The sequence below is a fragment of the Dasypus novemcinctus genome, chromosome 21 (genome assembly GCF_030445035.2).
Source record: "Dasypus novemcinctus isolate mDasNov1 chromosome 21, mDasNov1.1.hap2, whole genome shotgun sequence".
NCBI classification, from domain to species: Eukaryota; Metazoa; Chordata; class Mammalia; order Cingulata; family Dasypodidae; genus Dasypus; species Dasypus novemcinctus.
In genome coordinates, this window is record NC_080693.1 from 57688687 (window position 1) to 57702500 (window position 13814).

At 39.9% G+C, this 13814-nt stretch overlaps 1 protein-coding gene across 2 annotated transcripts in view; it reads right to left on the reverse strand.

The window, feature by feature from the left end:
* Positions 1–1896: 1896 nt before the first annotated feature.
* Positions 1897–13814, reverse strand: part of NPEPPS (aminopeptidase puromycin sensitive) — a 125070-nt gene continuing 113152 nt past the window's right edge. For both annotated transcript variants that reach the window (XM_004457835.4, XM_071210636.1), the window contains 6 exons: positions 10419–10561; positions 9933–9989; positions 5339–5446; positions 4638–4793; positions 4330–4377; positions 1897–3437 (listed from right to left, as the gene is read on the reverse strand). In XM_004457835.4, the coding sequence (XP_004457892.2) occupies positions 3285–3437; positions 4330–4377; positions 4638–4793; positions 5339–5446; positions 9933–9989; positions 10419–10561 (665 nt within the window). In that variant the 3' untranslated portion in view covers positions 1897–3284. The remainder of the gene's footprint in view (positions 3438–4329; positions 4378–4637; positions 4794–5338; positions 5447–9932; positions 9990–10418; positions 10562–13814) is intronic.

The window sequence follows — 13814 nt, forward strand, 5'->3', positions numbered from 1 at the left end:
CTGACAGTCTCCTAGGGAAAGCACAGATTATGAGAGTAAACTATGTTCCTTTCTGCTGCTAATTCCACCCCAATGGTGGACAAGAGTGAAAGCTGCCAAATACTAGCAATAGAATTGCAGGAGCAATCAGAGTTCTTTACAACTGACAGTAGCAACCCAATCTGCTCTCCTTCACCTGCCACTGCCACCTATTACACATTTGCCATCAAACTTATTGTGGAGTACCTAACCATGATTGGTCCAACATTTTGTTACCATCAGGGTCTAATCTCTCATTCTTGGATCTGAAACCAAATTTCATTTGTTTGAAACCAAATACCTTTACCACTTTGCCTGCCCCAGGTTGGTATAAGAAGGCATAGTCCTTATTGGAAGTGTTTTTGCATTATCACAAAAGATGGTCTTTTAAAAATACTGACTCTAAAATCCTAAAACTAGTATCTGGAAGTAAGAGCAGATTCAATTCTCATCGGGCACGTTCATTATTTGATCAAAAATGATGCTGACCAACCAAATGAATGGATAAACAAAATGTGGTATATATGTACATTTTAGTTTGCTAGGCTTCCAAAAACAGATACCATAAAACTTAACAATGACAATTTATTAGCTTACAAGCTTAGTTTTGAGGCTGTGAAGTTGTCCAAGTCAAGGCGATGCTTTCTTCTGGAATACCAGCTGCCTATGATCCTTGACTTGCACATGGCAAGGTAAATGGGCACCACCTGCTGGTCTCTCCTTTCTCTCTGGGAGCTTAAGTTCAGCTTCTTGCTTTCCTGGCTTTCTCTTTTTTTAGCCAGTAAGAAGATTAAAACCCCACCTGGGCCACACCTCAACTGAATAACCTCATGAAAACCTACTTACAATAGGTTTACACTCACATGGATAGATTAGCTTTAAGAACATGATTTTATGGGGACCCACAGTTCCAAACGACCACAACATACAAAGGAGTATTACTCAGCACTAAAAAGTCATGAAGTTTTGATTCATGCAACATGGATGAACCCTGAAGACATCATGTTGAGTGAAATAAAGCAGATACAAAAGGACAAATATTGTATGATTTCACTAATATACAATAATTAAAATAAGCAAATTCATAGTTAGAATCTCGAACATAGGTCACCAGTGGCTGGGCGGGGGGTAGGGAATAGGGAGTTAATGCTTAAATTGTTTTAGGGAAACCAACAAGGAATAATGGAGTAATCCAGAGCTAGTAATAGAATAGTCCTTACCATCCCTAAATTTGAAGGGGCAAAGGAAAAGAACTAGATACCAGAAAGGGCTGCTTACTAGAAACTGTGGCCTTAGGTAGAGGGGCACAGCCAATCCACGTCCTCTGGCATAATAAAGCCAGGGGAATGGGAATAAATACCCTGACCATCCTTTCCTCCTTTCTTCTTATACTCTGTGGGTACCAACTGGATAAATACAACCTCAAGTCAGAGGGGCAGGGAGCTTGTTAATGCAGTCCATGTGGGTCAGCACCTCCTAGCACCCACAGCGGGATGGGGAATAGTTCTGAAGAGGAAATGGAAGATACCCAGCACTCCTCCCTAATCTAATTCAAAGCACGAAACTAGTATATAAAAATTTCCATGTATGCTGAAAGTAAAATAACTTCTTTCCAGAATTTCTGATTATAAAATTCTGAGTTAACAGGTCTCAAGTAACATCCTGAATGCTGAGCATAAGGCTTAGAGTTAGACAATCCTGAACTAAATTTAGGAATTTTTTAATTTTTCTGTTAAGGTTCTGTTCATTAGGAATTCAAGAACTATGTTTTCCCAGACTCAGGAACTCTACGGTACTAAAAGCTCTTATAATCCTATTCAATGATAGCAAAGTTTTTAGTTTCTTATTAAAGAGAACAAAAGATATCAGGACATCAAATTTCATATTGACATTTTTATTAACGCCAACTGTTTTTTAATTATTATTTTTTTAAAACAATAGCACAAAAATGTTTCAAGGAAGCGGTCTCACAATCCGATGACTTTCTGAAATACAGTTAAGCCACACCAAATATGAATTCCTGTTAACACAAAATTTTTTTAAGAGGGTAAAAAAAAAAAAAAGGAGGAAAGGAATGAGATTCTGAAATTCATGGGATTACATAGGTGAGGCTCGTTAGGATACACTGTTGCAGCAAAGAGTGGCACACAGGCTTATAGTCTTTTTTTGTTGTTTTTTGTTTTTGTTTTTAACCAGTTACCACTAATGTGTAGGCCCTACAGCAGTTACCACTGACTTCTCACATGTACACAATGAAACAGGAGAAGCCAGTGCTGACACTGTTAGGAAAGGTTCAATAGAAGGTCTACTGGACAACTAAAACCATTTTCAGCAGAATAACCATTTTCAGCAGAATAACTCCTTCAGGAAAGCCTGGCTTAAAACCTTATGAATTCTATTGTCTCTCAGGGTTCTTAAAAGTCATCTTAAAAAAGAAAGAAAAATAATGTAAATCAGTTTCTCTTATTTCATGTGGCTATGAAAGATGTTTCCTTATTATTTTCTTATCTAAGAAGACACTGTGGGGGTGGAGGCTGAGGGTGGAACTCAGGGTAAGGAAAAACTAAGAACAGGATAGGGTGTGTGTGTGTGTGTTTTTAACTTTTTTTTTTTTTTGGCCAAGGGATCACACAGAAGGAGGCAAGGAGGAAAAACTACAATCCTTGGTTTGGATTGAATTACGCAGGAAAATATATCATCCTGATTAGTCCCCATGCCGGAAAAAAAAAAAAAAAAGGAAAAAGGAAAAAAAAAAGAAAGAAACCCACTTGGAATTATGCACAGACTCTGACTATATTATAACAGCTACCAGCCTTTCATATTTTACTGTTCCCAGCAATGGACACTCCCCTTGGCTTGTAGGCTGTTTGCAGAACCCACTTCACAAAAATCTTACCCAGAAGCCTCTAGTTTCCTTTTGGTAGGTTATAAAAACAGAACATCTGCCATTAATAGGAAAGTGTTAAATACTTTTAACCACTGACAAGGCTTCAGGAAGTTTCACAGTTTCATTATGCTCTATTTTATTACTATCATATTTACATTTTTACTTTTTATTTTTATTTTTTTGCTGAATTGCTGATTTTCCTTTTTCAATAGAATTTAATTCTGGAGTGTGAGCAGGAACCAGTTAACTACATTCATTGTCCAACCCCCACTGGTTTGAAAGAAGACTCCAAATTCTTGGCATGTGAATCAGCTGTTTGGTAGCTCCACTTTATCTCCACAGCTAAGCAGAAGAACTGCAGTGGCAGCATGCTCAGGGTTCACACAGTGGGTGGTGAGACCTTTCGCTGAAGGAGGTACTGGTGGATGCTCTCAGCATCTCGCTTTAGCCAAGCAGCATTCAGCAGGATATTTTCACAACACTGCTGGATGGTACGCTCAGCAGAAGGAGCTGGGTGACTCTCAAAGAAAGCCTGGTATGAAACAACCCAAAATGCAGGTGGTATATTAAATGATCATTCCTAGTAAGAAGTTAGTAACACAGGTTATGGAAAAACACCCATTGGTCTGTAAAGGATCCATGAGTCTTACTCATGAGAATTAATCATTGCCACCCCCATGCTTTCCTAATTACATTTTTCATCTTTCCATACCACCACACTAAAAGAAAACAAGCAATTCCTTAGACCTGCACACAGGCATTCTTCCCAAAAATTACAAGTTTCAAAACCTAATCAAAAGTTAATAGCTTAGAAAGATAGCTTATAAAGATGGAATTAGATTAGTGCTTATGTAGGATGAGGGAAGGATAGAGGGACTGAGAGGTGACTGCTAAGAGGTATGAGTTTTGTTTTGTTTTTTTTGAGTAATTGTTCTAAAATTTTTTGTGATGATGAATACACAATACTGTGATTATGCTAAAAGCCACTGATTATATACTTTGGATGGATTGATTGGCTTGCAAATATATCTCAACAAAACTGCTTTAAAAAATGAACAAAACTATATTATAGCTCTCTGAACTTCCAAAATCACACCTGATATCTGATCCCTTACATTCAAGAAGATGAAGGTAAAAGTGACACTTAACACTTTCTTAAAATCACTCAGCTACTAAGGGGCAGAACCTAGATTTATATCCAGGTCAACGGACTCCAAGGTCCATGTTCTCTCAACCATATTTCAAGGCCCCCAATATGATCTCAACTCTAAATTCTCCTGGCATTAAAGATGCATTCTAAGCTGTCTATCTCCAAGCAAAAACACAAAATTACAACATGACCCAACACTCTATGATTACAACTTGGTTAGGTAGTGTTTTATTTACTAGATCAAAAAGTGAAAAGTGAACAATATTTTCCTTACCTTGACTTCTCCAGCCATTTTATCAACTGCAAATCCCTCAACTGATAGCTGAAAAAGCAATGGTTTATAATAGTAAGCGCACCTAAAAGAGGCTGGGGACAAAGTTCCATTTATCCCAAAAACAAATCATTCTGTTTTCTTCCAACTTCAGTTTATTATAGAAGGTGTGGACATGGAATGGAGAAGCCTTTTAACAAAGTTAATAACTATTTTGGGAAATTCTTACCAGAACAAAAGTCCAGAATCGATGGGTAGTAAATTATGGCTGTCAGTCAATAATGATATTGAAAATAAAAATGCTCACATACCTTTATTAGTCTGGATATTAAGAATCCTCCCTGGTATCGATTATAAAGCTCTTCCCAGTTGTCCTTTATAAATTTCCAGGCAGCTTTCCTTCCATGCTTGCTGCCTCCAGCCACCCCACCAATTACTGATACAGTGTCCTGTGGACGTACCTCTTCCTAAAAGTAGAAAGACAAACTAAAAGTCTAATGTATCTCCAAACATATCCGGTGCCAGAAAGGGCAACATGCTGTCAGGGTACTTAAGTAACCAAAGCGTCAAAGAAGAAGCTCATTCTTTGATTTAGGATTAGCTGGAACCAGAAGCTTCCAGTCAAGAGAATGTTTATCCTAAAGATCAGCCAAATTTAGAATGGGGCATTGGGACAGGTATAAACAAGCTGCTCAAGAGATATTTGTTTGGTATCCTACAAGGTAAAGAAAGGAAGAGGTACAAAGGAGGCACAGGGCTCAGCAAACTTGCCAGTTTTGAAGTCTCTGTCCTCACAGTGCTTATTCTGGAGAGAGAATTTGTCTCCTCTCTCAACTATTCCAAATATCACTACTAGAAGGAGATAATAGAAGTCAATAACAAAAGTTTATGCCAATTTCCCAGAAACCTTAGTCTAGAGTTAAGGTAGATTAAGAAAATAATGAATCAAAGAAACTTGTCACAGATCACAAGGTATCAATCCCCCCTAAAAACAGTTTTCGATGTAACTTACTGAAAGTGCAAAGGTGAGGACTTTTTGAATCAGTTCAGGTGAAAGAGTAGCCCCAAGGACTCTTTCAATTCGGTTTTTCTCTTCCTGCATATCTGCTTGTTTGTGAAGCTACAGGGTAAAAACAAAGGTAGAAATGGTTAACTCTCCCATAAGCTCTGCATTTCCTTACATGAGCTTCTCACCTAGTAAGGTAAAACTTTTGCTCTACGTTCTTACTGGGTAAAATTGGCAGGATATGAAATTAACAAAATAGAGTATTTTTCAAGATGCTTGAGTACTAACCTTGCCATACGTCACTAGATGTATATATAGCCTGCCATTAGTTCTGAGCAGGTTAACATCAAGATCTGAAGGGTAAATCTGTCACGGTCAAATTCTTTACATCATTGACATATGTCTAATGTTCTAATGTTCTATTATTTATGAACAAAGTACTCACTAATTTTATACCTTTAGAGTATAAAAGTTAATTTATGAGTGAAAAATTGAAAAAAACCTATATATTCAACAGTTGAATTTATTTATAGAAATGCATCACTGAAAGGTACATTTTAAGAATATTTGATAACATAAAACGTGCTCTTAATATATTAAGTGAAAAAAGTCAAGACAAAGCAAAATGATCCCAAATTTAAAAATATTAGCACGAAGGGGGAAAATGTGAAATTAATTAATAATGGTCTTTGATCAATGGGATTATGCATTTTTTTTAACACACACTTTCTTCTAACTGCAAAAGTAGTACTGGTTGGAGGAAGAATATTAGAAAAGAAGTATAAAGAAAAAGATCATACTATATATGCTATTTTTGTCAAGTGCTTTTTTTTCCCTTTTCTTTTAGGATGTAACAGGGATTGAACCTAGTACTTCATACATGGGAAATAGGTGCTCAACCACTGAGCTATACCCACTCCCTTTAAATGCTTTTTTTTTTTTTAAAGATTTCTCTCCCCTTCCCTCACCACCCCACCCCACCTCCTTCCCCGCTCGCTATCTGCTCTCTGTGTCCATTTGCTGTGTGTTCTTCTGCATCCACTTGCATTATCAGTGGCGCTGGAAATTTGTTGCGTCATCTTGCTGCGTCAGCCTCTGTGTGTGTGTGGTGCCACTCCTCGGCAGGCTGAGCCTTTTTCACAAGGAGCAGCTCTACTTACGGGGTGTACTCCTCGTCGTGGAACACCCCTACATGGGGGCACCCCTACACGGGGGCACCCCTGCATGGCACAGCACTCCTTGCGTGTGGCAGCACTGTGTGTGGGCCACCTTACTACACAGGCACACAGGTCAGGACAACTTGGGAATTGAATCCTGGACCTTCCATATGGCAGACGGACACTCTATCAGTTGAGCCATGTCCTCTTCCCTTAAATGCTTTTTTGATTACAGGTTTTATTTTCTTCTTTATACTTTTCAAATCTCCAAATCTTCCATACTTTTTTAAAAAAATTTATTTATTCCGCCCCCCCCCCCCCCCCTTGCAGCTTGTTCCTTTCTTTGCTGTCTCTTCTCTGTGTCCATTTGGGGCACACTTTTTCTGTATCTGCTTGTCTCCCTTTGTTGCGTCATCTTGCTGCACCAGCTCTCCGCGGAGCACGGGCCAGCTTGCCTTCACAAGGACGCCCTGGGACACGAACCCAGGGCCTCGCATATGGCAGACGGGAGCAGCCCAACTGATTGAGCCACAGCCGCTTCCCTCCAAATCTCCCATACTGAATATACAACAACTATTTTTGTTATCAGAAATAAAATAGATTGTAAAAATAAGAACTGCAAATGTATGAGATAATTCCCTAAGACAACTTAATTTACAGGTTCTCTTGACCTTTTTCCCCCTCTTAAAATTTAACACTGATCAGTGTCTGGGGACCCCATCACAGCTCAGTTTCCTCTTCCTTTCCTTTGAAGTCTTGAGCAGCAGTGTGGGAAAACAGGAAGTTGGGAGGCCAGGGTCTAGTCCTAATTTTGTCTCTAGTGATGCAATCTTGACTAAGTCTTTAACTTCTCTGGGTCTCAGTTTCCCCATTTGTAAAATGGGGGGGGGGGGTTAGACGATTTGATTTTTAAGGTCCTTTTTTTTTTTTTGAGCTACCAGGGAATGAACTCAGGACCTCATATGGGAGGGTGGCACTCAATCACTGAGCCACATAAGCTTCCCTGAGTTGGTTTATTTTCTCATTCATTTTGCTTGTTGTCTGTTTTTATTTTTTCAGGCGGCACCGGGAACTGAACGTCAGGACCTCCATGTGGGAGGCAGGTGCTCAATTGCTTGAACCACATCTGCCCCTTCTAAGGTCCTTTATTTATTTATCCCCGCCCCCCCCTTGCAGCTTGCTTGCTGTTTGCTGTGTCCATTCGCTGCACTCTTCTGTGTTTTTTTTTTCCTTGTGTCCCTTTTTCTGTTGCATCACCTTGCTGAGTTGGTTCTCTGTGGTGCTTGCAGGCCAGGCAGCATTCCGTGGCACTTGTGGGCAAGCCTGCCTATATGGTAGACGGGAGCCCAACTGATTGAGCCACAGCTGCTTCCCCCTTCTAAGGTCCTTTTTAGTTCCAGTATTCAAGGCTTGAGGAAGTAGATTTTCCAAGAAGAACTTGTTACATTATTCCACTAGAGGGCACTGTAACACCACATTTCAAATATGTTTTTTTTTTATGATTTTTTTATTTATGTCTCTTCTCCCTTCCCCACCATCCCCCTCAGTTGTCTGCTCTCTGTATCCATTCGCTGTGTGTTCTTCTGTGTCCACTTACATTCTTTTCAGTGGCACTGGGAATCTGTGTCTCTCTTTGTTGCATCATCTTGCTGTGTCAGCTCTTCGTGTGTGCGGCACCACTCCTGGGCAGGCTGCACTCTTTTCGCATGGGGCCGCTCTCCTTATGGGGCACACTCCTTGCATGTGGAGCTCCCCTACATGGGGAACACCTCTGCGTGGCATGGCACTCCTTGCACACATCAGCATTGCCTGTGGGCCAACTCATCATACGGGTCAGGAAGTCATGGGTTTGAACCCTGGACCTCCCATGTGGTAGGCGGATGCTCTATCCGTTGAGACAAAATATACTGGATTACCTTTTTATCTTCATTATTTCCAAACCACCAGCAGGAAACAATCCTCCTCATCTGTTACCAACTAAGTTCTTGAAGAACCCCGATTCGACCTTCGTCTGAGCTCTTCCCATAGTAAAGTTGAATAGCAGAAGTCCATGTTCTACATGGAATCAGAAAAGTATCTTTATCCATGAAAGGTTGAGCCATGTCTGCTTCCATCTATTTTTTTAATAAGTTTCTACACAGAAAAGAAACCCTTTGTTTAAAGAACCCCAAGTATGTTTATACTGAAGGTGAAATTTTTTTTTTTTTTTTAAAGATTTATTTATTTTATTTAATTTCCCCCCCTCCCCTGGTTGTCTGTTCTTGGTGTCTGTTTGCTGCGTCTTGTTTCTTTGTCCGCTTCTGTTGTCGTCAGCGGCACAGGAAGTGTGGGCGGCGCCATTCCTGGGCAGGCTGCACTTTCTTTTCACGCTGGGCGGCTCCTCACGGGCGCACTCCTTGCGCGTGGGGCTCCCCCACGCGGGGGACACCCCTGCGTGGCATGGCACTCCTTGCGCGCATCAGCACTGCGCATGGCCAGCTCCACACGGGTCAAGGAGGCCCGGGGTTTGAACCGCGGACCTCCCATATGGTAGACGGACGCCCTAACCACTGGGCCAAAGTCCGTTTTCCCTGAAGGTGAAATTTTTAAGAACTCTGAACATGAACTTTGAAAATGAACATTTCAGGGAAGGAGATCTGGTTCAACGGATAATGTCCGCCTACCATATGGGAGGTCGAGGGATAAATCCCAGGGCCTCCTGACCTGTGTGGTGAGCCGGCCCATGTACAGTGCTGATGTACGCAAGGAGTGCCGTGCCACGAAGGGGTGTTCCCTGCATAGGGGAGCCCCACACACAAGGAGAGCGCCCCCACAAGGAGAGCCACCCCATGTGAAAAAGCGCGCCTGTCCCGGAGTGGCGCTGCACACACGGAGAGCTGACAAAGCAAGATGACACAACAAATAGAGACACAGATTCCCGGTGCCACTGACAAGAATGCAAATGCCGGTGCCACTGATAAGGACAGAAGTGGTCATAAAAGAACACACAGCGAATGGACAGAGAGAGCAGGCAACTGGGGGGAGGGGGGAAGGGGAGAGAAATAAAGAAATCTTAAGAAAAAAAAAAAGAATGCAAACAGACACAAGAACACACGGCAAATGGACAGAGAGCAGACAATGTGTGGGGGGGAAGATGGGGAAAAATTATTTTTAAATCTCAAAAAAAAATTTTTTTAAAGTTATATTTTGTGATGCATATAAGCTTGAGTAAAAAAAAAAAAGGCAGAGATTAAAAATAAGGATTTTGGCACAGTAGTTGTAGTACATTTGCCGGACATACATATTTCTTTAATAGTTTCTGGATATTTGCGTCTCTTTGTGCTATATTTCCATTGCCAGGACTTTTTTCTTTTTTTTACAACTTTAAAGTGTTTAAAGTAGATACTATGTATGTCAATCCAAGTTCAAAGAGCAGGAAATGGGAGTCTTCCAAATATGCTCACCTTTAGCATAATGTCCAAGGTAGTGCTATCACCATGCTTCAAAACAGTCAGATAGACCTACATGAGAATGTAAGAACATAAAGAAGGCAGGCATTTGATTACATTTCAAATACTCTATTGTTCAGAAAAGACAGAAAGTAAGTTTAGAAAATTGTAAATAGCTGCAGGTGGATGTTACATACAAATTGTAGCAGAGAACTAACAGCTCACATCAACAATCACAAAGGTAGAGGACATGTAGTAACAGTGGAGCACTGGGAAGAATGTGCACTGATAATCAACTTTCATCATCCCAGTGCTGACTAAAAAATTTTAAACAAATCAGAAGTTGGCAACAAACCATCTGGAGCATATATTAAAATAGAATGAGACATGGTTTGGGTTAAGTACTTAGGTCAGTCAATTTTTGGTTACTTTATGAAGTTCCATGTTACACAGAATGATGCATTCACCTATAAATGAAGGTAATTCATTATGGAAACCTACAGGGCTTCTTAGATCAGCAGAAAGAATCTGTTTCCCTTCCACGTGATCCTTAAACCGGCGACGGGCTTCTTCTAATGTAGCCTTATGTCCTGCTTTTCCTAATTTGCCCAGAACCAAGCCCCTCAGGAGTGCATCTAGATGACCTGATTGGGAAGTAAAAGAGACAAAGGACTATATTTAAAAAGACTATTTTACAAACATGTCACTTGGATAGCTTATAATTGTTCTATACCATGTTTACATTTTAAAACAAACACAACTGCTCTAACACTTAGGAGAAATGCCAACTACCTGAATTTACTAAATGTTCAGGTAGTTAACTAATTACACTGCTAAGGAGTATGTGTGAAACAAACAGGCTTAGATCATGCAGTTATTATCAAAGGTTCAGAGAGAAACCATATACAGAACTAGTATGCCCTGCGTACATACTGAAATCTTAAAAAGTCAAAATCTTAAGGCTCCATTTCTTCAAAGATATGAAAATGGTCAATTAGTACAGAATAAAATCAACATTGTTAGCCATTAGGGAAATGCAAAATCAAATCACAATGAGACCACTTTAAATCCACTAGAACTGCTATAATAAAAAAATGGAAAATAACAAATCTTGACGAGGATGTAGAGAAATTGGAATCCTCATACACTGCTGGTGGGAGAGTAAAATTTTGTGACCGCATTGGAACAAGTCTTCAAAAGTTAAACATGGGAAGCAGATATGGCTCAAGCAGTTCAGCACTTGCCTAGAAGGTCCCGGGTTTGGTTCCCAGTGTGTCCTAAGGAAGAGGAGCAAGACAGCAAGCTGACACACAGCAAGCTGACACAATGGGCTAGCATGGCAAGCTGATGCAGCTAGATGATGCAACTAGACGATGTAACTAGGTGATGTATCTATAATAGATAACACAACAAGAGGCAGTAGATGTGGTTCAAGCAGTTGTGTGCCTCCCTCCCACATGGGAGGTCCTGGGTTTGGTTCCTGGGGACTCCTAAAAGAAGATGCGCAGACATGGAGCAAGCACACAGAGAACAGAGAGCAGAAAGAAAGCACAAACAATGAGGGAAGTGGGAAATAAATAAACAAAATAAACCTTAAAACAAAAAAGTTAAACATAGGGGAAAGGATGTGGCTCAGGCAGTTGGATGCCTGCCTCCTCCCACATGGGTGATCCCAGGCTAAGTTCCTGGTGCTTTCTAAAGAAGAAACAAGCAGACAATGAGCAAAAACAATGAGCAAACAGAGGAGGGAACCATCTGCGGGGTGGTTTAAACATAGAATTACTATATGACCCTGCAATTCCACTCCTATTTATGTGGCCCAAGAGAAATGACAACATATAGCCACAAAAAAAAATTTGCACAGATGTTCAAAGCAGTATTATTCATATTAGCCAAAAAGCAGAAACAACCCAAATGTCTACCAACTGATGAGTGGGTAAATAAAATATGGTATATGTCCATATAATAGATTATTATTTGGCCATAAAAAGGAATAAAATACTGATGTAAGTTACAACATGGATGAACTGTGAAAGTATTATGCTAAGTGAAAGAAGCCAGACACAAAAGACTGCATATTGTATGATTCCATTTATATGAAATGTCTACAACAGACAAATTCATAGACAGAAAGTAGATTAGTGGTTGCCAGAGGCTGGGAGGAGTGACTGCTAATGGGTATGGCTTTTCTTTATGAGGTGATAAAAACTTTCTGGAATTAGATAGTGGTGATGGCTGTACAACCTTGCAAATATACTAAAAAACAATGAATTGTATACTCTAATAGGATGAAATTTATGGTATGTAAATTATATCTCCAAAAAGATAACATACATAAATCTGATGGACTACAACAGTACAACAGATAAGTAAACTGTGATATATTCACTCAATGAAATGCTCCTCAGCAATAAAAAGGAGTAACAACCTGGATTTATATAAAAAAATACTGAGTGAAAGAAGTCAGATGTAAGAACAGAGCATGTACTATATGACTGTATTTATATGAAGTCCTAGAAGAAACAATATTAATCTATGGCAAAAGAAGTAACAACAGTGTTTGCCTGTGGGAGGGAGGAAGCACACTACAATGACAGGGATTTACTGGGAAGGAACCTAACGCAACTTTCAGGAATAATGGAAATGTTGTATTCATTTGTCAAAACTCACTGATCTGTAACAGTGAAAGTCTATGCTTTGTTTTATTTAAATAACCCAAAAAATAAATTTAAAAAAATCAGAGGAGACCACAAATCATAGGCTACAAATACAGAAGACAACTAGATGCTGTTATGAAGTTGAAGAAGCACCTTATAACTTTGGCCCTGGTATTGACTTGCTGTGTGATATAAGGCAATATTTTATTATTGTTCTGTTTGATTCTCCCATAACTTTAGTAAACCTAGGAAACTAAAGACATTCTTCCTACTTCATAAAGGTTTCGCCTATCATCATAAAAGAAAAGTACATCATCCACCAATTTATCTGCACCTGTATTCGTATACTACCTCCGGTCTTGGGTTACTATGGATCCGGGTACCCATCTAAAGCCAACCCCTACCTCTCTATCATTCACATCACTACAGTAAAAAATTCTCTTGCATCACGAATTTCCCCAATGCTCTTATATCATTTTCATTGACACAAAAATCCTTTCTCTGCTCTTCTTTCCAGGAAAACTCCTTTAAAATATCTAAATGTACTATCTCTACTTCTTTTCCTCCCATTCTGGAGAATACAGTCTAAAAATGCTTTGGTTCCCCATCACTTCTGCATTTGACACAGGTGATTACTCTCCCACTGCCTTAAAACACTGCCACTTTAAAGCTGTGGGATCCCTGTCTCCCTCCTGGCTCTTCTACTTCCCTGGTGGTCATCTTCAATTTCCTTTGCTGTTTTTCCTTATCTATCCAATCTCTAAATCACAGACTGCCTAGAACCCAATCAGAACTCTTTTCTATACCTACACTCAGTCCCTAGGTGATCTAATGGCTCTAAATACCATCTGTACATTTACAATTCCAAGATGAATTTATTCAACCTGGACGTCTAGGCTGTCACTCTCCACTTGGATACTTAAAAGGATCTCAAATTTAATAGGTCCAAAATCAAACTCCTGATTCCTGTTTCACCCAAACCTGCTTCTACGTTAAGTCTTCCCATTTCTGTACTTGTTTAGGCCAAAATTGGGTGACTCCTCATTTTCTCTCCACCCTACAGACAATCCACCAGCAAGTACATTCTGCTCTACCTTCAAAATATACACAAAACTTAATTCCTACAAGTGCTATTTCCTTTTGACCAGCCTTTCACTTGGATCACTGAACTAGACTTCTAACTGGTCCCTCTGCTTCCTGTCTTGCCTCCCTTCAGCCTGTTCTTCACACAGCTAAGTAA